This window comes from Camelus dromedarius, chromosome 16 (assembly GCF_036321535.1).
Source record: "Camelus dromedarius isolate mCamDro1 chromosome 16, mCamDro1.pat, whole genome shotgun sequence".
NCBI classification, from domain to species: domain Eukaryota; kingdom Metazoa; phylum Chordata; class Mammalia; order Artiodactyla; family Camelidae; genus Camelus; species Camelus dromedarius.
This window is the reverse complement of record NC_087451.1, coordinates 32549139-32573064: the sequence shown is the minus strand read 5'-3', so window position 1 is coordinate 32573064 and position 23926 is coordinate 32549139. Positions and strand designations below refer to the sequence as shown.

The following is a 23926-nucleotide window of genomic DNA, read 5'->3' as shown; positions in this document are numbered from 1 at the left end:
ATTCAAACTACTCTGTTGGATCTGAGGTGGACCTCGGTCTTACTGGTCTTATTTCGTAAGACTGCTGAGACCTCGCAGTCCCGGAGCCGGAGCGGTTTTCCTGGCAACAGTCGTCCCCGTCCCCACCCCCACCCCCACCCCCACCTGGAGCTGCACGCTTTGCCTAAAGGCTGTTAAACGTTCAGGTCCTTTATCCTAGGGTTGGCTCTCCTCAACCCCGAACACCAGTGGGGGGGACATCAGAACAGAGCCTGAGGGCTGCTCTGCCCAGTACCAGGAACTCGCCCCCGCCCCCTCCCTGAGCCTCGACTCCAGCCACTTGGTAACAAACACTTCCACTTCCTGAGCCCTTTTTCTTCTCCTGCCGCGGGACGTCGCGCGGAGAGCAGGGCCCCGCCCCTGCGCGCTCCTATTGGTCGGTGTCGTTCATCCGGCCAGAGCGCCCCCTTCTGTGGTGTCTGATTGGCTCTCGGTGGCCCACACCCTCGGCGCGGCCCCGCCCCTGAAACAAGGGGCCGGGGCTGGTTCTGGAACCCTCAGACGCCGCGCAGGGCGAGGATTGGCCCGTGAGCTCCGGCTTCGGCTGCTTTCAGTTCGCCGCCGCCGCTGCGGGACACCTGCTCGCTCGGCCAGTCCTGCGGCGCGGGATTTCCTTGCCGCTCTCGCTCTCGCCTCCCGGCCCACAGGGTGAGCGGAAGGGCTGGACCGTCCCGTCTCCGGACTCCGACCAGACCCCACTTCGCGCCGCTGAGCCGTCGCAGGGCGAGATGAGCGCGGACTCGGCGGCCGGGGCGCCCCTGCCCCGGCTCTGCTGCCTGGAGAAGGGTCCGAACGGCTACGGCTTCCACCTGCACGGGGAAAAGGGCAAGGTAGGCCAGTTCATCCGGCTGGTGGAGCCCGGCTCGCCGGCTGAGAAGTCGGGACTGCTGGCCGGAGACCGGCTGGTGGAGGTGAACGGCGAGAACGTGGAGAAGGAGACCCACCAGCAGGTAGTGAGCCGCATCCGTGCCTCACTCAATGCTGTGCGCCTGCTGGTGGTCGACCCCGAGACCGACGAGCGGCTGCAGAAGCTGGGCGTCCAGGTCGGGGAGGAGCTGCTGCGCGCCCAGGCGGGGCCCGGGCAGGCCGAGCCACCGGCCGCCTCTGAGGCGCAAGGGGCTGGAGACGAAAATGAGGCGCCGGCCGCCGCGCCGGAGCCACACGAGGCCGAGAAGAGCCATCAAGAGCGGGTAGGTGCGGGCTCTGGCCAGGTGGGAAGGCTGGAACAGGCTAGGAGGGGGAATCGTGGAGAGACCCAGGCGCCCCGGACGCCCAGCCCTGCTCCCGCCTAATCTTTCTGAAACTCGATCCTCAAGGGGGAGACAGCTTCCGCCCGCCGACCGGGCGAATTGGCAGTTACAAGCTTCAGGCTGCGTCCGGCGACACCTACCCCTTTCTCCAGACTGAGCTGGGACCCTGAGCGCCTTTGCCACTTGGACGTCTTGTCCCTTGGCCTTTAGGAGTAAGGATGAGGGAGAGTGGCTCAAGGGGGCCAGTCTCCTTTTCCAGGGCTATGTTGTTGGTGTCTGGTCTAGTCCCTCAGAACCCCCCAATCCTGTCCCTCCAAGCCCCAGTGTGGCCAGCTTCCTCCACTGCCCCTGGGGGTGGTAGATGAAGCTGGGGTGAAGCGAGAGCTCCCCGACCTCAAAAAGCTAGAGGAATAACTACCCCTTTCTATGTGGAGCTGGGAGGGGAGGGGTCGTAGGCTGGGTTCTCCGGGTACTTACTCCCTTCCCTACAGCCCACTGGCGTGTGTATCATTAACTTCAGCCTGGCTGGACTTCATCCTCTTGAAGTCCAGTGTGAATTAAGAGGAGCTCCACCGTCCCAAGGCGATGTGTGGGGGTGGGGTGCAGGGAGGAGGTGCAGAGGCATCTGGTCTAGGGGTGTGGGGTGGTGGCAGCTCTGCCACCCAGGAGGATTTATGATTCTCAGGAATGTGAGGCGTAAGCGCTAACTTGTATCTGGAAGCGAGGGCTAAGACCTTGGAGAAGGAGAAATGGTTGGGGGATGGGGGTGGGGGCAGATGGGAGTGGTCCCGCGTGCCCTGGCTATATAGCAGCCAGCAGGTCACCATGGGAAGGGGGGTCTTGCCCTGGTGTCAGCTTTCTCCCTCTAGTCCCTGGACAGCAGGCTGGTTGCTTTTTGCCCGTGTTTGGTGATTCCTCTAATGATCCCCAGTTTGGATCAGCTGCAGGAGGAGCTGAGGCAAAACAGGAGTTGTACTGAGCCTCCTGTCCCCAGAATGAGGGGGGAAGCAGGGCCTGGGCCTGCCCAGGGCCTGTTTGGCTTGTGCCAGCTCTCCACCTGGTGGCAGGGGTGTCCGTGGTGCCAGCAGGAGCGTCCCTTGACAGAGAAAGGGCACAGTTCAGCCTCTAAGGTAGAAGGTGGAGCCCGAGAGGATCAACTGGTTTGGTGGAAGTGAGGTCACCAACAGCCCTGTCCAGCCAGAGCTTGGTGCCAGGAATGCCAGGGCCACCAGGCCAAGCTGGCATTGGCCAGGGTTGGGGTGGGGATGGGGTCGGAGCACCCCTGGCAGGGGGTTGACACCAGGTAGTTGGAATCCATGACCTCTGATCCCAGGCAGAAATCCAGTTTGAACTTTGTACCTAGTGCATCAATTTGTCATTCCATTTTTCTTTTTGGACTTTGGCACTTGCACAAGTAACCCGCTCACCCTCCCACCCCCAACTCCCCCACCAATTTGCAGTCATGTTCAGTTCCTCCCATTGGTTCTGCTGCTGGGGTGCTGGACAGCCTGTGAGAAGGTGAGGGACACAGAGGTCAGGACGGAGGCTTGACCTAACACGTGTGCTCCCCCACCAGGCCCTCTGAAGAGGCAGCAGAGGTTGGCTTCCTGCTCTCTAGGTGAGCATAGAATCGGATTCCCCCGATGGTGCTGTGACACCTGCATTTGTGTGCTTTCTTGGTCTGGTGGGAGGGAATAGAACCTCCTCCAGCCAGGCCCCGGGGCACCATCACCAGGCCTCCTTGGGTTTCTGGTCAACAAGCAAATCAGAACTTCTCTGAGCCTTGGTTCCCCCATCTATACAATGAGGGCGTTGGATTCCAGTGATACCTGCCTTCTCTAGAATTTTACACATAATCAGAAGTACTTCAGCCCTTTGTGGATGCTGAACTGAGCTTTTACACCCAGGCATTTGAATCCCAGCTCTGAGCAAGGTCTCCCTTAGCCTCTGCATAGCCCCTCAGCAATGTTAAATCCCTCTGGTAAGAAATCCCCATGAAATCCCGTGTAGTGGGCAAGCCTGTCATTGAAAAAATAATGTTAATAGACATCATAGGAGTTAATTTCTCCCTTAAAAGGTATCTCTTATTTACAGCATTTGAATTCGAATTAGTTTTAGTCTGAATTTTCTTGCAAAGTGGGGCCTGTTGTGCTAGCTTTGTTAGTTATCTCAGAAGTGAAAGAGATGCTAGAGGGAAAGTGTTATTCAGAGTGGGTGACGGGTGACATCTCACTGGGAAGACCAGCCTGGGTGGAGGGGTGCCCATGTTACCGGTCTAGGAGGGGGTGGAGGTGTGCTTCCAGCTCTGCCCGCCCCCACCCACGGGGAGGGAGGAGCAGCATTGTCCCTGTGCTCGCCCCGCTCATGGTCCCCGCAGGCACAGGATGAGGTTTGAAACCCTTGAGCTTGGTGCCCGATATAAGGGCCTGCGGTGGTGACTGGGCAGGCCTGAGCCAGCTCAGCTGTAGTAGCTGGTCCACCTTGAACAAAGTTTCTTAACCAGCCTCTCTAAGCTTCCATCTCCTCTTGTGTGATTTGGGGGTGACAGCAGCTGCCGGCTAGGGTTGGCGGGATTACATGGGGATGTCTGTAAGGCCAGGAGCTCAGTGCCTCGCACGGCGTGAGTGCTCAGTGATCGTTAGTTGCTGGGATCTGAATTAATAAATATTTCAGAGATTGTTGCACGCCCCCCAAGGGGACAGCTAGCCCTGGATCTGCCCCTCTCATTGGGCTTGTGCAGGTGTGGCCAAGTCTGGCATCAGTAAGTTCTCCATCCGGGGTCCCTGTTGTTGGATAATCACGTGCTACTCCACAGTCCTTCACAATCTGGTGACCTACTCTTGCTACCCCTCTTGCACCCCACAGTCCACTGAACCACACCAAGGGGCGAGATTTCCTTCTAGCCCGCCTTGCGCTTTGAGCCTTCGCACCTGATGTTTGCATGTGGAAACCCTCAGTTCCCTTCCGCGTGGGGCATGCTCTCCAAGACAGCTCACCTCCCAGGGAGCCTCTCGCTGACCCCACAGGCATAAGGAGCTCTTCTTTCCTCGCCTCCTCCAACTCCCTGTCCTTATATCTTTTCTCGCTCTGAACACACAGTATCTGAATCATCCGTTCATATCTCCTCCACCACCACATAGTGAGTCCCAAGGGCAACAGCTATGGCTTATTTATGTTTATATCCCCAGCGCCCTTCCAGTCACAGAGTAGGGAGGGGCTCAGTAAATAATTTTTGTATGAATGAATGAACGCGTAACAGCGTTCAGGGACCTTCGTCCTGATTCATCTCAGTCCAGTACACTTGGACCTGTTTGTGCCCCGAGCACACCCAGAGATTGGAATTCCAGACAGAGCCTACCCACTCCTCTTTCTTGCCTACTAGCAGCTTCCACTGTAAAACTCGAAAGCGAGAAATCTGCATTTGGGGGAACAGCCAGATGAACGTATGAATCCCAGCTCTGCCGCCCACTGGCTCTGGGACCCTGATTGTTCACTGTTCCCTGCAAGCTTCAGCCTCTACCTCTGTGAAATGGGGACACCCACCGCCCAGCCTGCAGGGCTGTTGGGGAGATTCAATAGAATGATGGAGATGCGTGTACGTGCCCAGCTTGGGGTGGATTCCCACCAGACCTGACCCTGATCCCAGAGGCAGGGACAGTGCAGGCACCCCAGGCAGCTAGGTAGAGTGGTTGCAGGGTGTGCACCATCAGCTAGCAGCCTCCAGCCTCATTCTCAGGTTCCCATGTCACACTGACCAAGTTGGAATCTGCGAGAGCCGAGCAGGGTTTGAGCTGTAGGATGTTTGGATCTGCAGTGGACAGGGTGTGATGGTTTGTGTGTTGGTTCCTCCTCTTAAGCCACATACTTGGAATTTCTTTCTCCCCTGCGATAGCCCCCAGTTCTTACCGTCTGGTTCCTGTTCACTTCTGGAGATGATTCTCTTGGAGAGAGAACAGGGGCTTCCTTCTCAAGGAACCCCTGTGTATCTCAATGGGGGCCCTTCTCTTCCTCCCCAGGCTTCCCATCCCACTGGTCCCTGGGAAAGTGGTGGGGTGGTGCTTAGGAACTAAGAGAAAAAAAGGCCTCACTAAGGTCTTGTGGGTGCTGCCAGCCTCTTACAGAGAGCAACTGGAGCCCCAGGCCCCAACAATGGCAGCTGCTCTAAGACTGGGGAAGGAAACTCAAATTTCTACTCGGCCTGCTAGTTGCCCAGCCCAGTACCCTAAAGATATCAATGCATATTTCATTGATTTCCCCCCACCGCAACCCGCAAGTTAGGTATTATTTTCTCCATCTTGTAAGCTGATGAATAATCAATGATAGCTATTATTTGGGTCTGGCAACATGCCCTGTACTGACCGTGCCTTATCTCATTTAATCCACACGACCACCCTCTGAGGCAGGTATTGGCCCCTTTGTCTAGATGTGGAGACTGAGGCTCCATCATTTCAGAGGCGTGGCCCCAGGGGTCTCAGCTCATGAGCCCTTACAGCATAGCAGGGGTGTGTCTTAGAAGCCAGCTCCCTCCAGTGTCTGCACATCCAGTGGTCCACGCAGTTGGGTTGTACTTGAGGGCCTGACTCTCCAGCTGGGTGTCTGCCCATCACATTCTAGGCCACACCAGGGCCATCACATCAATTCAGGCTGCTTGAACCAGCTCCCCACAAAGATCCCGGACTCCCAGGTGCTTCTGTCCCCAGGGGTGTCGTTCCAGCAGGAAAGGTGTCTGCCCTGATGGAATGCCTCAGTCCAGAAAGAGTAGGCTCCTGGCCCCATCCCTTCTCACATGATGGGCCTGGCCGGGAGTCTGGTGACCAAGTCTCTATCCCCACCCCCAGGTCCTGAGAACTCACCCTTGCTTGCTCTGAGGCTCCCCCGTAGCACAAAGGGCCCCCAGAGGCCAACCTTGACTGTTGGTGTTGGCCTTCCTCCCCATCCCCCCAGGGTAGGACAACTCACCATGTCCCCAGACCTTTAGACAATGTTTAGGCTCCTGTACCCTGAAAAGGACAAGGGGTGCAAATGCCCTGAAGTCTGAGTCCTAGTGCCCCTCACTGCTGTGGAACTGAGGCTAGAGCTCTGACTTCCCAGTGACAAAGGCTCCGGCCTCTCCCTGCGCTTGTTATAAGTCAAGCTAAGGCCATGGAGATGTAGAAGAGGTTGCAAGTGAGACCTCTAGGGTCTTTGTGGCCTTTTCAGCAGCCACTGAGCCCATCTGGCACGTAGCGCTTGAAATGTCCTAGCCCGAATCAAGATGTGTAAAATGTAAAGTGCACACCGGATTTCGGAAACCTAGTACAGATAAAAGGATGTAAAGTATCCCACGGGTAACATTTTAATAGATTACATGTTGGAGATAGTGTGTTAAGTAAGACATTAAGACTGATTACTCTTGTTTCTTTTTGCTTTTTAATGGGGTTGCTGGAAACATTTAAGTTACCTGCATGCATAGCATTCTGTTTCTGTTGGGCAGTGCTACCCTAGGTCCGAGTTCAGAGCCAGCCCTCTCCTCCGGCCAGCTGTGTGTCCCTGAGCAATTTATGCCATCTGTTTGAACCTGAGTTACCTTGGCTGTGAAGAGAGGGCAATAATACCTTCCTTGCAGGGTTATAATTGGGTTTTAACGAGAAAATACACTGATAAAGCCCTAATGCGGCACTTGGCACATAGTAAGCGCTCCCTGAATGGTAGCTGCGGCTCATTACTCCCTCAGAGCCCCAGTTGCACAAGTTCCCAGAAGGTCCTTATAGAGCCTCTTGGGACAGCGCTCAGGAGTTAAATCCAGAGGCTTCTGGGCAGAGGGGGAGGGAGAGTGGTAGGAAGCCCGCGGGGCAGGCAGGCATGGGGCGGCCAGCCTGGATGGTGTCCAGCCAGACAGCAGCCCAGGTACCAGCCTGCCCCGTCCCAGGCTTGCCCAGCCCTGGGGAGACCGGAGCCAAACTCTCCCGTCAGATGGGTCTCTGGCCAGCACCAGGAGAAAAGAGGGAGAACCTGGCTCAGAGCCCTGCATGGGGGTGTCAGAGAAGCAGCCCTCACTCTGTCATCTGTCTCCCTCCTGGATCCCGCCCTGCGGGTCTCTGGAGAAGGGCTAGAGTTGCCCCTTTTTTGCAAATGGAGGTGTCTGACATTTCTCGGTCCACACAGGTCTGGGGCAGGAGGTCTTATAGGGTGAAATGAAGCCACCTCAGGGCCGGAGGTCGTGGGTCATTGGCAGCCAGGCCCTCTGTACCTCCCTTTGGGTGAGGAGAGGGTGCCTTCAGCCTAAGCCCTGGACACTGACTGGCCAGCGGTCTGAGCTCCTGGTCACTTCCCAGCCTGCCCTAAGGACAGTGCCCCCATGCTGCTCAGTCACACGTCAGCCCCGAGCAGAGCCAGCTTGCCCCATCCTGGTTTCCTTGAAGAGCTGGCAGCAGACCCAGGCCTGTGTCTCCAGAGCCTCCCAGAGCAGCCATGTTTCCTTCCCAACATACCCCACCCCCTCCCCAACCCGGACAGCCAGGGTGCTTTCTCTCCACCCCCCACCCCCCTCTCAGCGGAGCTGATTCCTGGCAAGGGGCAGCAGGGTACCGTTCTTATCTTATTTGCATAAACAATAGCCCTAGTCTGGCTGGGCTGGGGGAAGGGCAGTCTTCCGAGGTGATGGGTGTCTCTGTTCCCCCAGCCACCCTGGTGGTCTTTCCTGCTCCTCCAGCCACCCCTTCTGGGGCCCAGAGCTGGCTGGCCCATGGGAAGCAGCCCAGCTGTTTTCTGTAGGGCCCATCACCATGGCACTGGCCAGGGAGGGGCTGGGCCCAGTGGGGCGTTGGCCCCTAGCTGCCCTCCCCGAGGGGGAACAGAGAGCAAGGGGAGCAGGGAGCGGCCCTGGACCTGCTCCCCAGAGACAGTTACTGGGATTAGGGTATCGACTTTCCCCAGCTTTCCAGGTGGCTGCTAGTGGTGCCTATTGAATTCCGTGCCCGAAGTCCGCTCCCTGGTCTGCGTGGGTGGAGGTGACTGGGCGGCCACTTAGGGAGGTGCTGGGCTCCCTGGGGGAGAGGAGGGAATGAGGGAGCAGCTCCGTCAGGCCTGTGCAGGGTTCGGGACAGCCTGAGACCCAGAGGATGGGAGAAGCCCCCCTGAGAAGAGTCTGGAGGCAGCTCTCCTGATGGGGTCTTCCCCAGAAAGCGGCGGGTCTGGCATTGCCTGGAAGTGAGAGACTCAGACCCATCCAGCCCCCAGCCGCCCAGCCCATTTGCACAGCCCCTCAGCCGCCATTGCCTCGCACACTGCCATGTCTCTGCCAGTCTCCTCACTGAGCAGATCTGAGCTGTCTTCATCACGGGAAGACCCATCTGAGGCTCTGAACACTCCAGGGCCATGTTCCCCTTGAAGTCACCCCACTCCCAGCTCTGGACCTCTCTGGAGCTGCCACCATGGCACAAGTCCCCTCCTGAGCTCTTGGGGGCCACATACCAGGCTCAAGATGTCCTGGCTGTTCCATTTATCCCCTTTTCCTAGAGGCAGAATGCAGGCTTTGCCCCAGCTCTGGGGGTGAGGCCTGGAAGCGATGGTGGCCAAGCTCTGGCCAGGTGCCTGGCCCTCCCCATCTTCTCTTGTCTGTGCTGAGACCACGGACCTTTAGGGAGCTGCCCCTGGGACTCCTGAAAAGACCAGCCTCCATGCTGGGATGGGTTCCTTTGATGGGCTGACTCAGCAGCTGGCAATGACACCGCCTGGAGGCAGCTGGGGGAGGGGTGGAGAGAACAAGGCTGGTCTCCTGGGAGGAATGGGAAGCCCCCCGGGACCCCTTCCCATGGGAAGGGAGGGAGCCTCCAGGGACCTGGGAAGGCAGGAGCTAGGTGGAGCTCCATACTTGTCTGAGCTCTTCGGGAAATACCTGGGGCTTCCTTGTCTACCTGCTCAGCCACCCTCAGAAAGCAATGGAGCTGGTCCCAGTGCAGTGGGGAGGGAGCAGCGGGGGTCTGAGACCCCCGTGCTGGGTCTGCCATTTACCAAAATCCTCATGGCTGAGCCTGGCAGAGGGAAGTGAGGTCCCTCCAGCGGTAACCCCAGGTCACCCGGCAACAGCCCCGGCTGAAATGTCCCAGGATCAGTAAGGGAAGCACAGAGACCCATCATGGGGGCAGTAAGTGCAGCCCTGCCAGCCAAGAGGTCACCTGGAGCTGCAGGCCTGCTTACTGCCCAGTCGCCGGCCTGCCCCAAGCCTTACGTAGCTCTGGCTGCAAGAGGCCCTGAGCACCCGGAAGGAAGCCTGTGGTTTCATCAGCTCCTAGCACCTCCCAGCAAAGACTGCAGCCAGTATATGCCAGTCCGGCTGAGTCCTCAGGCTGGGCTGGGGTCCTTATGAGCCAGCCTGAGGATGCTGGAAGGAGCGTGGGCGGGTTCTAAGTCAGAGCCCGCGGTGGAGACATCAGGCAGTGGGCTTCACGTCTCCAGTCTCAGTTTCCCCATCTTGGGGAGGGGGGCATCTCCGGCCAGGTTGCACTGGGGAGGAAGGCTCTTTGGAGTGGGGGGAGCGGGCGGAGAAGAGACGTTGAAGCTGCCCTCTGCCTTCCCCGGGGCTTCACCCTCCCCTCTTTCCCAGGGTAACTGTGGAGCTCAGCCTGGCTGGGACAGAAAGCTGAGCCTGCCCCATGGTAGCAACTGGTCAGACCTGTTCCTGCTCACCTGGGCCTGGGGGAGGGCCGGGCTGGCGGCTCTGTGGAGGGATTAGCTTGAGGGGAGAAGAGCCTCACTTACTCCCGGAACCAGATCCCTAAATCCAGAAGGGCTGCAGGGGCCGTGGGCTGCGGGGGCTGTGGGCTGTGGGCTGTGGGAAGGGCTGCCCCTGGGTAAGCAGCCGGGACATCAGCGGGGAGTGGGCCCTGCAGGGAGGAAGCTGGAGGTGGGTGAGGAGAACTGGAGAGACGAGGGTGCCTCTGTGGGGCCCCCACGTTTGTGCTCACTTAGCGGTCAATGCTGTTGCTTGGGATGGAGGGGAGCGCCCAGGGCCTCGCCCAGATTTAAGTAAGCAAGCGAGGGCCTAACCGTCACCTCACCCCTCCTTCCTGTCTTGGCCTCTCCACACCCCCTACCAACATCCTGAAAAAGAGAAAGGCCCACCCAGGCATCTAAAGGAAGGCAGGCAGAGTCACCCTCCAGAGCAGAGGGGTGGGGACAGAGCCTCTCTACCGCAGATGGCAGCTGCCTCCTGAGACTGGCAAGTTGGGGCAGGAAGCCTGTAAGCTCTCCCCTCCGTCCCCGCCCCTCCCTTGCCTGCTCCACTCCCAGCTGGGGATTGAGGTGTCACAGCAACCTGGCACCCCACCCTCAGCATCTCACTTCTCCGCTTCTTGTGACTGTTCCTTAGAATTAACAATGGGAAAGTCTCTGTGTGCACAGGGGTTTTAGAGTGGTAACATCCCACGTATGTTAATTACCTCACTGGACCTCCTAGCAACCCTTGGAGGCAGGTGGCACTAAGAAGGGCCTATAAATGAGGCTCTGAGAAGGAAATTACTTGCCCCAGGTCATACAGCTCATAAGCAGTGAAGCTGGAACCTGGGTCAGGGCCCTGACTTCAGCCGTTGCTCCCTGCCTGGGGTCTGGGTGGCAACCCACAGCTGGCAGGCCTGGGAGGAGGGAAGGGGAACCCTGGTCAGTCCTTGGGCTCCGACTTCTGGCCCCTTCACACCATATCCCTTGGTCATGTAATTGTGCCCTAGGGCTGCAGCTTCTAAGCTAAGCTGCTTAAGTCGGACCAAGGATGGTAAAAACCATTCTCAGTGGAGGGTCTGAGAGCTCAAGAGAAATCTTTCCTGTGGCCTTTCGGTGGGATCCCTCTCCAGGCCATGGCTACTCAGGGCTCCCTTCAGCCCAGCCCCAATTTTCACCGCCTCCTCCCCATTCAGGCTCCTAGGGGACTGCTAGGGGTTCTGTTGCTAGTTCTGTTGCTCCCTTTGCCCTCAGCCTTGGTTCTGCAGGTGGGGTGTCCTTGTCCTGTCCCCTGGCTGTGCCTCCCTCAGGCTTGTGGTCATCTGGCCCCCAGCTCCCTGGGCCGTTCAACTTGGGGGGACGAGACGGGAGTGAGACGGGGGTGAGAGAAGACTTTACTGTAAACATGCGGACCAGCTTTGAGTAAACACCTGCGCTTGCTTCCCCTGTGCAGAGAACAGGGTACAGAGGGGCTGGGTTCCCCAGTCACATGTCCCAAGGATCTGACCAGGCTGGCAGGGATGCTACTCCAGCCCCCCAGGAGGGCCAGACTGAGCCATGAGCCATGAGCCATGAGCTGGGAGGGTGAGGTAGCAGTCAAAATAACATGATTAACCTTAGAATGTCAAAAGTTGAGCTAATCTGCTCTCACCCCTCATTTGCTTGCCAGAAGAGGGAACTGTGGTGTGGACAGAGGCAGTGCTCTGCTCAGGGTCACCCAGGCGGTTTGCTGCAATGCCAGGTCTCCACGCAGGCCTTCTGAGTCGCGGGCAAGCATCCTCCCTCATTGCTGTGTGGGATCTAAGCAAACTTGCATTCTTCCCAGTCTTCCTTAGTGGGGAGGTAGGGTCAGACACAGAGCAGGGACAGCGGAACCCGGGATGATACAGATGGGCCGTGGCCCCTCCTTTCTCCCCACAGCGCGAGCTGCGTCCTCGGCTCTGCGCCATGAAGAGAGGCCCCAATGGCTACGGCTTCAACCTCCATAGCGACAAGTCCAAGCCAGGCCAGTTCATCCGGTCCGTGGACCCAGACTCACCCGCTGAGGCCTCGGGGCTCCGGGCCCAGGACCGCATTGTGGAGGTAATGCTTCTTGCCCCCTTTACGAGCTCTTCCTTCCTGAGACCACCTCCCCTGTGGCAGCCATCACACCATCTGTTCCTTGGTTAGCCCATGGGGCCTGGGCAGCCCTGGATGGATGGAGGGAGGGAGGGAGGGAGGGAGGATGGGGGTTTGAGGGAAGATTGGTGGGTGGTTAGGCAGGAGGGAAGGAAGGAAGGAGAGATAGGTGGTGGATAGATGAATGGATGGACAGATGGAGAGTTGGAATGACTCCTTTCTTGCCCCCATCTCCGCTGAGCACTTCACCAAGCAGACACACTCAGCAGCCCACGATTCACCCGACCATCTTGGTACATGTCTGGGACCACCGCGGCTTCCATGCCTGAGGCCTCTGTGCCGGGCACGGGGGTGGGCACGGGGGTGGGAGCGGGAAGATGAAGGCTTCTCCCAAGTGAGGCTGCTAGGCGCGCTTTAACCCTGTCGTGCTGCGCCCATCGGGAGAGGAAGCGGGAGCCAGATGCCTTGGGCAAGTCCCAGAATCTCAGCCTTAGAACCTTAGAGCTAGAAGACCAGCTCTCCCAGGACTTCTCATTTTACACGTGAGCAAACCAAGGCCCTGGGAGGTAAGTACTGAGAGAAGCTGGGGCCCAACCCAGGCCTCCCAGGTCTTTCCTGTCCCGCCCGTCACAGCTGTGTTTGCTCAGTCTCGGCTGGGTATTTTCTTTGGCTTTTCCCACATGTCCCGCCTCCCCATCTGACTGTTAAGTGGGAGGACCACTTGGCCTGGTCCTGGACACTACAGGCAAGAGGGGCAGAGTGTCCTCCAGTTGCCACCTGACTGAGGACAGATAGGACCACTTGTACCTCCTCCACTAGCCCCCCAAGAACTGAGACCTGTACCAGTCACCCCTGCCCCCACCCACAGGTGAACGGGGTCTGCATGGAGGGCAAACAGCATGGAGATGTGGTGTCCGCCATCAAGGCTGGTGGGGACGAGGCCAAGCTGCTGGTGGTAGACAAGGAGACCGACGAGTTCTTCAAGAAATGCAAAGTGATCCCATCTCAGGAGCACCTGAATGGTGAGCTGGGTGGGGCAGCCGGAGGCCCCCAGGTTGGGGATGTTGGCCAGTCCTCTAGAATTTACTGTATCCCAAGAGAGGGTAGATGGGCAGTGCGGGTGGGGAGAGTGGGTCAGAGAGAGGAGGCAGGTGTTGGCAGTCGGTTTCTGAGAATGACATATGACAGGGGTAAGCCGGCGTGAGGGATGGCGAGATGGAACCGAGCTGCTGATTCCCAGGTAGAAGCTGCAGTGCCAGAGGGAGGCCTGAGCCCCGACCCCTCTACCCCTAGCAAGTTCTCAGGGTGGTGCCAATGCAAGGAAGGGGTTAACTCTGGGGAGGCCTTCAGCCTTTGCTTGGTCAGATCAGAGTCCAATGACAGGGGCCCAGTGCCTCCCCTTCCCTTCTCTCAGGTTGTCTTGGCAACCCAGGCTTGCTGGCTCTAGAGGGCAGTGGGTTCCCCCCCCTAGTCCCTGGGCCCCTGCCCTCCCCATCCCCCACATCACCCTGCCAAGGCTGGCACCTCCCCAACCCTAGCCCAAGCCAAACGGGCAGGGCTGCTGCACCAGGGCAGGGAGGAGCTGAATAGTGCTCTGCTCCCTGGTCTGGATTTTCTCCCTGGGAAGATGGGTCCTCGGGGAGGGGGTGTGGGGTGGTTGGAACCTTTTTGGACTTTGCATGCAGTGGGTGGGTCTCCCTAAGGGTTTTATTTGTAGCAGAGGGGTGCACACAAAGGTCCTGCCACAGACTTAGATCCCAGATGGAGGGGCCCATGGGTCCTGGAAGCAGGGATGGGTCAGTTGGAAGTCCCCAGCACTCTCTGGGCTTGGGAGGTGGGTAGAACCCAAGTACATGGAAACCAGATAACTCAAAGAATCCCCTTCCTCAGTGAGGGGGAAACTGAGGCCCAGAGAAGCCCCCAGCCTTGCTCTTGGTTTGGGAAGATGCACCTGAAATCTGGAGTACACTCAGCTCCTCAGACACCTTCCCCGCCTCTCCCAGCAGCCTTCTCACCCCAGCCCTCAGACACTCCTCCCTCTTCAGTCCCTCTCTGGCTGGGGGGGAAGGGCCCCGAGAGCCTCAGTGACTGCAGCCTCTGGCCAGAGGCTGCACAGGGAGACCCGAGGGCAGGTCCTCTTCCCAGTGTCCCTCCTCCCAACTAGATGTAACTCTCTCCATGGAGGGGGATGCCACCTCCCACCGGCTGCCTCCTGACCAGGGGCTGGCTTGAGGGGACTGGGAGTGAGTGTCCCTGTGTCCCAGCAGCCCCCTGCCCAGCCACCATGGGAAGGCTGTGGGTGTTGAGAGGGAGGCAACAGTGAAGAGTCAGGTATGCCTGCAGGGGCCCAGGCCCAGGTCCAGGGCAGGGAGGGAGATGCACACTGATCTGAAGCTAAGAGTTCAGAAAAGTCCCGCCCAGGCTGACCAGTCCCCAGAGATGGAACAGCCCCCACCCCCATCCTGCAGCCAGGTGGGGCCTCCACCCTGAGTGAGCCCAGGGAGGGTGCCCCCAGGCCGGGGTTCTCTCCCTCTGACCCCTCCTGCCACCACCAGATTTCCCACTGGCTGAGGGAGGGCACACCCAGGACTCTGCCCTGACCCCTTACCCCCTCGTCTCCACACTGGCCAGTAGGAGGTGGGGTTGTTTTCTCTCAGCTGATGCAGGTACTAATCGGTACCTGGGTGCGGTCCAGTTCTGGTGACACCGTCATCACGCAGGAAGCATGAGAAAAATATTGATTCCTAGGCCTGCCTCAGACCCACTGATTCAGAAACTATTGCCAAGGCCCAGGAATCTGTATTTCTCACAAGCTTCCCAGTTGGTTCTCAGGCAGCCGGCCTGAAATTTCAACCCCATCCAGGAGAGTGCTTTTTTCAAACAGTTCCTTACTTATCAGTGGTTATCAGTAGGCAGAGATCAGCCTCTTTTTTTTTTTTTAATGAAACTGAATTGAAAATATCAAAGAGCACTGCCACGTGGGAAGGGCAAGTTGTCTTGCTAAACTTCTGTTACACGCATAATCTCTGTGGGGGCTGGGTGCTCAAAATGTACTCATAGTGAGTTGCAGTCGAGAGACTGTGAAACACTGACCCTGGGGAACAAACCCCACAACTGCCACCACCTTCCATGCATGCCCCACTCCATCGGCACTCCCCGATCCTAACACTCACCTCTGCTCTTTTCTCCTCCACTAGGTCCCTTGCCCGAGCCCTTTACCAACGGGGAGATCCGGAAGGTAAAGACAGGCCCCTAACTGCTTCTCTGGCTCTCAGACCCTGGGCTGCGGGAGAACCGGGGCAGCGGAAGAAGGGTGGAAGGGGGCTGTTTGGGGAGGAGGCGTCTGGCTCAGGTTGAAACTCCAGTTTCCAAGCTGCTCCCTCCTGAGCCCAGCTGTGTAACTACTCTTATATCCCTCAGCCCCTGCCTGGGGCCTGCGCGGGAGGGAGAGGGCTGGCCAGGCCCCTCTGCCGGCCACCATTCCTGGGTGACAAGCTCCGCCCCCAACTCCCCACCATACAGAAGAGGCCATTCTTCCCCCCAAGAACAGAGCTTCAGTGTCTGGCCGTGCACTGCCCAGCCCCTGCTACTTCCAGTCTGGGTTGGAAGAACAAAGCCCCTCCTCCCCGGGCAGAAGGGAAGAGAAGGCAGTGGAGGCGGGTGGTGGGGAGAGATGGCAAGGCCTGGTGCCAGCTGGGGCCACAGAGGAACCCAGGCAGGAGCTGAGCGCCAAGATGCAGCCCTGGCCAAGGCCTTCGCTCTGGGATGGGCCGACTCAGGGTCAGACCATGGAGCGGGAGCTCTCGGCAGGGTCTGCTCAAAGGTTTCCCTTCTCCAAGGGACACAGCAAAGGGAGTGGCCCTGGACCACCTGAACCATGTGACTCCGTCTGTGGGTCTAGAACTCTCATCCACCTTATTCCTTTAAAGCCTTTCATGGCTATTTGGGGTTAAGATTTCAAGAATCCTGGGGTCAAGTCCAAGTAAACAGTTGGGTGGGCTGCAGGAGACTCAGGGCGCATCGCACATGTTCCCCATGCCAAGCAAAGATGCTCCCCACACTCCAAGAAGCCACTCCTCGGTCACTGACCCAGGAGGCAGGCTGGCCCCGAAGGCTACATTGAGAGGACTAGGGGGTTGAGAAATTCAGCTAATCCCATGATGGTCCCTCCCGCCTTGGTGGCAGAACCAGGCTGCCCTCTGATCCTTGGAAGAATGTAAAAATGTAAATCCCTGAGGCTCAGGCAGTGGGGCTCTGAGGTGGGCGGTGAGGGCTTGAGTGGAACTTCTCAGACCGAAGCACCTGTCTTCCCTGGGAACTCCCTTCCTCACTCAGGACCTCCCCACCCCATCCCCTGCCCACCCACACCCTGCCTCTCTGTGCCAGGAGGACAGTCGTGAAGCTCTGACTGAGACAGCCTCCGAGACCAGGCCAACCCTGGCAAGATCCACCTCCAGTGACACCAGTGAGGAGGTAGGCTGACCGGCTGAGCAGGCAGGGGTGGCCCTGGGTTACAGGAAGTCTGTTCCCAGGCCACACTCGTTCCTGGCACACCAGCTCTCCTTGGAGGTCACATGCTGAGCCACGTTCTGTTCTTGTGACCTGGCCCTAGGCACTGCCTCAAGGGCGCCACCTCGCCGAGGCACTGACTCCCGCTCTCTGCCGCCTCCTCTTTACAGCTGAATTCCCAAGACAGCCCCAAGATGCAGGACTCCACGGCACCCTCATCTACCTCCTCGTCCTCCGACCCCATCCTGGACTTCAACATCTCCCTGGCCGTGGCCAAAGAGAGGGCCCACCAGAAGCGCAGCAGCAAACGGGCCCCACAGATGGACTGGAGCAAGAAAAACGAACTCTTCAGCAACCTCTAAGGGCCCTCCCACCAGCCACCAGGAATGCTGGAAGGGCCCGTCCAGCTCCACACCCAACCCTAACTCCTTTTCTCTCATCCGCACTTACTCTCAAATCGATACACCAATCAGCACCAGCATCTCCCCTTTTGGCAAATCTGGTTTTTTTAGAGAACTCTGTTCCCTTACTTCAGAAGTGAATTTTTTTTTTTTCCGTCCTGCCCCAGTCAAAAGGCACACTGTCTCCCTCCTCACTGGGCGCTTCAGCCTACCAGGTGTCCCCTTGCCACCCTCCTGGGACATCACTGGGACCTACACCGACCAAGGATCCTGGGACTGGGCGAGAGGTCATCTTCCCTCATGACCCCTAGTGATGACTGGGTCCAGGATTGTTCAGGGGCTCAGATTACAGCAACATCTCAGGGTGGACGGGGGCCATCATCCTCAGAGCTGTGGCTTAGGCATCTTATTTTTGTTCATTTGATTTTTTTTAAAGAGTGCTGTATCACAGTTTAGACGGACTTTCATTTCCTTGATTAACATGATTTTGCAAGTTGGTGCACCCAGGACACAGCAGCACCCTTAGCCTTCAACTTTTTTGTTTCTACTCCCACCCCCAGAGACTTGGGTGACATGGGGAGGGTCTGGCCACCCCCTGCCCAGCCCTGAGCCAGGCACAATTGTAAGGAAACTCTATGACAAATTTAACTGGTTTCTCCAAACTGCCTCAGCCTCTGTGTTTTCCTTTAGAGCTCTGCCCATGGGTGTTCCCAGGGTGGCCTCTGGCCAAGAGGGTAGGATACAGCAGGAGGGAGACGATGGTCCAGGGCTCCCTGTGACCCCAAGCCCAGTAGTGGGAGGACAGGTGGCTTTAACTAGAGGGCCTCGAGCCCACAACTGTCTGGGTGGCCAGGCCATGCTTTAGTTGTGTGCTCTGCTCGGTGGTCAGTGTGCCTGTGCGTGTTGGGGCCGCCCTATAGGGACGGTCATCAGGGAAGGTGGGAGGTGGGCATGGAGTCCCACATGCTCAGAGGGCTCTGAGAGACTCCTCTGATTCCAAGAGTGTTGAAAGTGTGAATCCCAGATGGAGCCAGATCTGGAAAGAGAAGACTTGGCTTTTTTTTTTTTTTTTTTTTAATGATTTACTTACATATTTTGGGTATTTTCTATATGTGAGGAACTGTACTAAATGCTTTAATGCATTTAATCCTAGACAAACTGACATGAAAAACTGAGGTTTTGCCCAAGGTCAAATAGCAGAGACTTGGCTTTAATCTTCACACCTGCAGCCAGTGAGGCACAGAATTCTCAGGAGTGGCCTGGGCTGGTCCCAGATCCTCTTATCTGGCCACAGACCCGACTGCTGGGAAGAACTGGGGGAGAACAAACCTGGCCCGCTGGGCCTGGGACATGCCTGGGGCAGGTGTGGTGGAGGAGACTCTCAAGGGCGAAATGCCCTGCTCCATGAGAGATCCAAGTCCCTTCGACCTCTGGTACCTGAGGCCACATCCTGGAGACCTACCAGGGTGCCCTGTGAGGGCTGAGGTTCCAAGGCAGGTGCTCAGAAGGAAGTTGGCCCTGGGCTATTCTCCACCCAACCAGGAGACCACTCAGAAGTCAGGTTCCTGGGACTGAAGAGAACAAGTAAGGAAGAGAGACTGAAATAGGAGCCCTTGGGGTTGATAGAAAAGACAGTATCTGGCTATCTCATCACTCTGACCTGTTAAGATCTGAATTCCACCATTGTTCAGAGGAACCTTCCAAAACCCTTATCACCTGTCCAGTTAGGCTGGGCCTGGCCTGCCCTGCCCTTCCTCTATCCCTTGACCCCTGATGGAGGCCCTTGCCGGTGAAGAAGCCAGAGAACTACCCTCGCAGGGCTGTGGAGGGGCCCCTCCCTACCTCACCTGCTGGGTGGGGAAGCCCTAAGGACCTTGGGCTCTGATTAAGCTGCAGTCGGGTGGAAGGAACAGGTGGCTTAGAGGAAACCATCGCTGAGGGGCTGGGGGCCCCAGCAAGTGGAGTCTGCGTCTTAGACTCAGGCACATTTTTGATTCTCATTTTTCACATGCATAGTCTGGTGTGAGATGCCAGGATTAAGAGGCTTGGGGCCGAGAGTCCTCAGCCATAGTTCGGGCTCCGCCTTCCAAAGCTCTGGGGCCCTGGGACTGTTTTCTCCCCTTGAAAATGCCCTAGGTGCCCTCAAGTGTCTCTCCTCCAACTGTGTATCGAAACATGCCTGGCTTTTCTTGAAGGCCACCCTGGATTATGACAGGGCATGATGGATAGTTAGAAGTCAGAGTGTCCCCCTCGCTCTGGGGCACAGGGACCTGGCCCATCTCTGCCTATGAAGCACGTTGCCAAGCCGCCTGACAATCCCGAACCTGTGCCTCCGGCGCCCCCTAGTGGCCTCGGCAGGTGCAGCCGCTCCCAGCGGCTGAGAGGTGAGGCGCAGAGGGTGAGAGGACACAGCTGCCTTCAGGAGGGCACTGTTGAGTAGCCTCTGCTTCCCTCTGCAACCCCTGAAGCTAAGTAGGAGGCCTGAAGCTTCATCAGCAGGGGGTACTCCAGCCACCCTCAAAACTGGCTCCAAAGAGAAAGGAGCAAGGACCCTGGCCCACTTTCCAAGTCACCTGTCTGTCCTTCCAGGGCCAACCTCATTTGTTTCCAAACCTCCCAAGGTCACACCCGGCCTGCTTCTGCAGGATGACAGGACTGAGCAACCCTTCCCCTGTCCCCCTGATGCTGGACCACATGTCGCAGGCTGGGCCTCCTGGTAGCTCACCTCCGCATGGGCCCAATGAGAAAACAGAGAGCGTGTGCAGTGTGCTTTACTCCCAGCCCATGCCTCAGCCCCAGGGCAGCACCTCTGGCCTTCCAGGGGAGAGGAGGGCCCTGCCCGTTCACCAGGCCCCCCTTGGTCTCCAGCTCCGCCTCCACCCGGCCTCCTCCCATGGATTCGCACCGTCCACTCCAGGTTCTGAGAGCCAGAGTCCAGGTTTGGCCAGGAGGAGGGGCTGGCCCTGGAGAGGCTCGGCCACACTGCTAGCCAGAGGGAGGCCAAGGTAAGTCTGGCCCCAGAGTCTGAAGGGCCCTGAAAGGAGACTCCTTGCCTGGAGCAGGGCCAGGAGCACTCTGTCCCCAAGGCCCCATCCGTTCACTTGTTGCAGGGCTCTGTTCTTACACCCCTGTTCACACAGGGCAGCTGAACACAAGGCCAGCTGTCAGCGGGGCTCCGAACACCCATCTCTGTAGGGCTTCTCTTCCATGTGGCTGGTCTGCTCCAGAAGCCACTGCCGCTCTGGCTCACTCATCGTCAATCTAAGTGTCACTTCCTGGAAGACACTGTTCACAGCCACCTACATGAGCCAGAGAGAGCAGGGCCGCTAAGTTACAGCCACAAATTCTAACAGCACGGGGCCCCACCGCCCGGACCCAGGTCTCACCCTCTCACCGGCACCATCCTTACCTGCTCAAAGTGAAGCTTTTGGAACATCCGGATGCTCGGTTCATTTCCTTGCCCAATTTTAGCCTCAAACTTGGTCAGACCTAGCTTTGTCACTCCTCCCGGAAGAGATGAGAGACAAGGACAAGCCACAGGATGAAGAGCACCCTCGCCTCAGCACCCTCTGCCCCCTCATGTCCCAGTCTGCAGTGGAGACCACTGTCACCTGCCCCCCACCCTCAGGCCTGAAGGCTCCCTCCCAACCCACCTTTGCCTTCCCCAGGGGCCTGGCCACTTCTCCCCCACACCACCCACTCAGACTTCCTTACCATAGGACATCATCATGAGGACAGCCTCGGTGCCCAAGCCCCGGCCCCTGTAGCTGGGCTCTAGGAGGAATGACAATAATCACTGACACTGCATGCTGGGCTCATTTAATCCTCACAACCTCAAGTTCACAAAATGATTATCTGCAGATGAGTAGACAGAAGCACAGAGAAGTTAAATGACTCATCCAAGGTCTCACAGCTTAGAGACACCCAGTAACCTGACCCCTTCACCTCAGTGTGCTACCCCTTGGGGACAGTTGCACAGTCACTTAGAAGGAGGCTGAGGACCACAATGGACACAGAACCTGGAGGGGCTCCTAGCACAGCATGGGAAGATGCTCCAGGGAAGACCTTCACTTTTAGAGGGTCCCCAGGCCCCCTCCACCCCCAAGGATAGGGCAGACTGCAGTTTGAAGACCCTAAAACCAAAGGTTAAATTCACAACTAAGCGCGAGATCAGAATAAGGTGAACTAGCAGGCTAACAGGGTGCCAGGTGGCAGTCTGCCCAGCCAGGTGCTGGGCTCACCAAGGCCAGAGCCTCCCACTGAGCTCTCTGAGTGCCCAATGCAGCCTCGGCTGGCTTCAGGTTCAGCAGGTCTGAGGGCCGGGAGGGAGGGAGGGAGGGCAGGGCCAGGGGGAACCAACCTGCAATCATGACCTCAATCTCCCCCAAGGAAGGGTCCCCAAGATCTGTGAGGAAGAGGTTCACATCTCCCACCATGCAGCTCTCTTCACTGGTGCCTGCCTCAGCCTGCCACTTCACTGCATCCAGCACGATGAAGGTACACTCTGAGGAGGGAGGTGATGGGTTATCACATCCACCCCGCAAAGAAGTGCAGTGAGGACAGTCTTCCTACCCAAAGGAGAGAACTGCAGAGGACTCCCATCTGAGTCTGTCAGGCAAGGGGAGCCAGAACTTCCTTCGGCTGATTACAAAGCCCTAAATCTGCCTCATGCAGGAAACAATGGCCTTCTCCAGACAACAACTGTACTCGCAGAGAGCGAGTGATGCAAAGTGCAATAGTCACACTGGGCTTGTGGCAAGAGACGTGAGAGGCAGGGCCTCAGTTTACAGCCAGAGCCCCAAATGCTCTCCTTTCTCTAGCTCCTTTCACGGCCTGTGCAGTGGGCGGGAAGATGACAGAAGCGTCAGCCACAGGGACCGACTTGAGTGGGCATCAAAGTATGAGGGTTTTAGGCACCTCCCAAGCACCTCGTGAAGTGCTTTTTGCAAATGTCCTGTGGCCCCAGCAGGGCTACAGCTGGGACCAGGAAAGGGAGGGAACCTGGAGACGGCCTCTGGAATCCGCCCTCCCACGACACGGCCAGCCCAGCACCCCCACTCCCCACTTCTCACTGTCCGCATCTTCCCGCCAGCTGTGCTGCATCGCGTACTCCTGCTCCAGGGTCAGAGGCTCGGAGGCTGTCAGACACTGCAGCTCCTCTGATTTCATCCACTCGTGGTACCTGCAGGGACAGAGGGATGGCCGTCAGCATGCAGGACTGATTTAGAAGCACCAGTCTGACACCCGATATGAAGATATGGATGGCCAGGAGAACCCCACAGGGCTAACAGAGGGCTCATAGAAGCTCCAAGAAAGGGTTATAATTGCTCCTCAGGCAGAGAGCCATGGGCACAAGAACTAGAGGCAGGCTAGTCCTACAAGATAACAGCAGGAGTCAGTTTTATTTGTCTGGCTTCCTCTCCAGTCCTAGGGATCAGGGCGGGGGAGCAGTCCGAAGCTAAACATTCCTCAAATTCCTGAGGGGAAGTAGTGGCAAGCTGAATTCAGCAAAGGAGGCTGGACAGATCTCCACAAAGGCTGGGCACCAGGAACCCCCAAAAGGAAAACTACAAGTAAAGAATACACACCCACGGCACTACCAACCCAGTCTACCCGACATTCACCACCGAGTCCCACCCTGCGACTCAGTCCTGGCCTTTCAAAACAGCATACATCACAACAAGCCATCAGCTCAGTTTTACGACAAGCTAACGTTTAGAACTGAGCACGTTCACTAGCACCAGGGGAATGGTACTCATTTATAATTTGGCAAGAAGACAGTATCTTTTTTGCTTACACGTTTAGTTTACATAAAATAATCCCCCACTGAAAGACCAAAGAGGAAGCTGAGAGGGTGATAGGAAGAAACAGGGGGATGGGTGACTTCTTCCAGGGAAGTCACAGTTCTCTGCTTCAATTTACATTTTTTTCTGTATGTAATTACTTCTCACACTAACGTTTCTCCTCAGAGTAAAGAGCCTCCAAAATTTGTGCTAAGGAAGGCTGACACTCCTCGCTGCACCTTGGAGAGCTGGCTTGCACCCCGTGACAGGTGAACGGTTACCTAGGCACATGCTCTGAGGTGTAGGGTACCAACACCACCTTCTTTCCCAGCAGCAAGATGTTCTGATTTAACCTCATGGTAGCAGTCTGCAGGTGGGAGGGCAAAGATATCAGCACCCTGAGTTCTCCTCCCACTTAGGGTAGGAGCCCGGGCTTTCAATTTCCTCTCTTCTGGGGCTAAATTGTCAGAAGAGCTTCTGTCTCTCTTTCTTTTCAAACACTTCTGAGAATGCAGACTCTAAACCCCTGCAAGAAGAGGAATCTGGCTGGTTAAAGGTAATTAAACAATCCTGGACTCACATCTCAAGGAGCCAAGCATGGGCTGCCTTTTCTGCCTGTCCCTTCCGCCCCATCTCCCAGAACTTCGATGCCTCACACCCGGGCACCAGCTTCACCAAAACTCCCATCATTTGCCCCAGTCCTGAGACTCCGCCCTCGGGTTAATTTTCAGCCTTGTCTTAAATCTATTTCCAACCCCTTTTCCCAGCACCCCACTGGGCTCCGGCCCTCCCTCTTTCCGCTCCCCAAGCCATCTGGGCCTCCCTGACCACTTTAGGGTGAGGTAGGCTTAAAGCCTCAATCCCTTCCCCTTTGCGAGAAGCTACAGCCTACTCTCCTAGAAACCCCGCAACCAGTGGGGTCGCGGGTCGGCCGAGTTCACACCCACTCCTAGCCGACAGAACTGTCCTCAGCAAGTGGAACCCACCTCTTCCATCCAGGCCAGCTTTCCCAGCTGACGGACGGCCTCCCGTCCCGCATGCGCATGGGGGCGCACCCCGCCCACTTCCGCCACGCAGACGGCAGCCGCCGGGGCCCAATCCAGTCCCGCCTCCGCGAGGCGCCCAATCAGTG

The 23926-nt window shown here is 57.5% G+C and overlaps 2 protein-coding genes across 2 annotated transcripts; one reads left to right on the top strand and one right to left on the bottom strand.

Annotated features, from left to right (window-relative positions):
• Nucleotides 1-524: 524 nt before the first annotated feature.
• NHERF1 (NHERF family PDZ scaffold protein 1) lies at nt 525-17165 on the top strand. Its single transcript, XM_010998356.3, has 6 exons — nt 525-1229; nt 11904-12065; nt 12970-13123; nt 15299-15339; nt 16488-16574; nt 16781-17165. Exons 1-6 carry the CDS (start codon nt 768-770, stop codon nt 16970-16972), a joined length of 1098 nt encoding a protein of 365 aa, XP_010996658.1. The 5' UTR covers nt 525-767; the 3' UTR covers nt 16973-17165.
• NAT9 (N-acetyltransferase 9 (putative)) lies at nt 17109-23845 on the bottom strand. The gene is made up of 7 exons (XM_010998358.3): nt 23781-23845; nt 23076-23320; nt 22084-22193; nt 21372-21515; nt 20726-20785; nt 20421-20515; nt 17109-20310 (listed from the first exon to the last, which is right to left on the bottom strand). Exons 2-7 carry the CDS (start codon nt 23150-23152, stop codon nt 20176-20178), a joined length of 621 nt encoding a protein of 206 aa, XP_010996660.1. The 5' UTR covers nt 23153-23320; nt 23781-23845; the 3' UTR covers nt 17109-20175.
• Nucleotides 23846-23926: the final 81 nt, after the last annotated feature.

What these genes read in the sequence shown, in the direction of transcription:
- NHERF1 (XM_010998356.3), top strand. Translation starts at nt 768, where the DNA reads ATGAGCGCGGACTCGGCGGCCGGGGCGCCCCTGCCCCGGCTCTGCTGC. An exon ending in ATCTCAGGAGCACCTGAATG is followed by an intron (nt 13,124 to 15,298) that starts GTGAGCTGGGTG and finishes CTCCTCCACTAG; the next exon opens with GTCCCTTGCCCGAGCCCTTT. An exon ending in CCAACGGGGAGATCCGGAAG is followed by an intron (nt 15,340 to 16,487) that starts GTAAAGACAGGC and finishes TCTCTGTGCCAG; the next exon opens with GAGGACAGTCGTGAAGCTCT.
- NAT9 (XM_010998358.3), bottom strand. Translation starts at nt 23,152, where the DNA reads ATGAGGTTAAATCAGAACATCTTGCTGCTGGGAAAGAAGGTGGTGTTG. An exon ending in CTGGCGGGAAGATGCGGACA is followed by an intron (nt 21,516 to 22,083) that starts GTGAGAAGTGGG and finishes CTCCCTCCTCAG; the next exon opens with AGTGTACCTTCATCGTGCTG. An exon ending in GATTGAGGTCATGATTGCAG is followed by an intron (nt 20,786 to 21,371) that starts GTTGGTTCCCCC and finishes CATTCCTCCTAG; the next exon opens with AGCCCAGCTACAGGGGCCGG.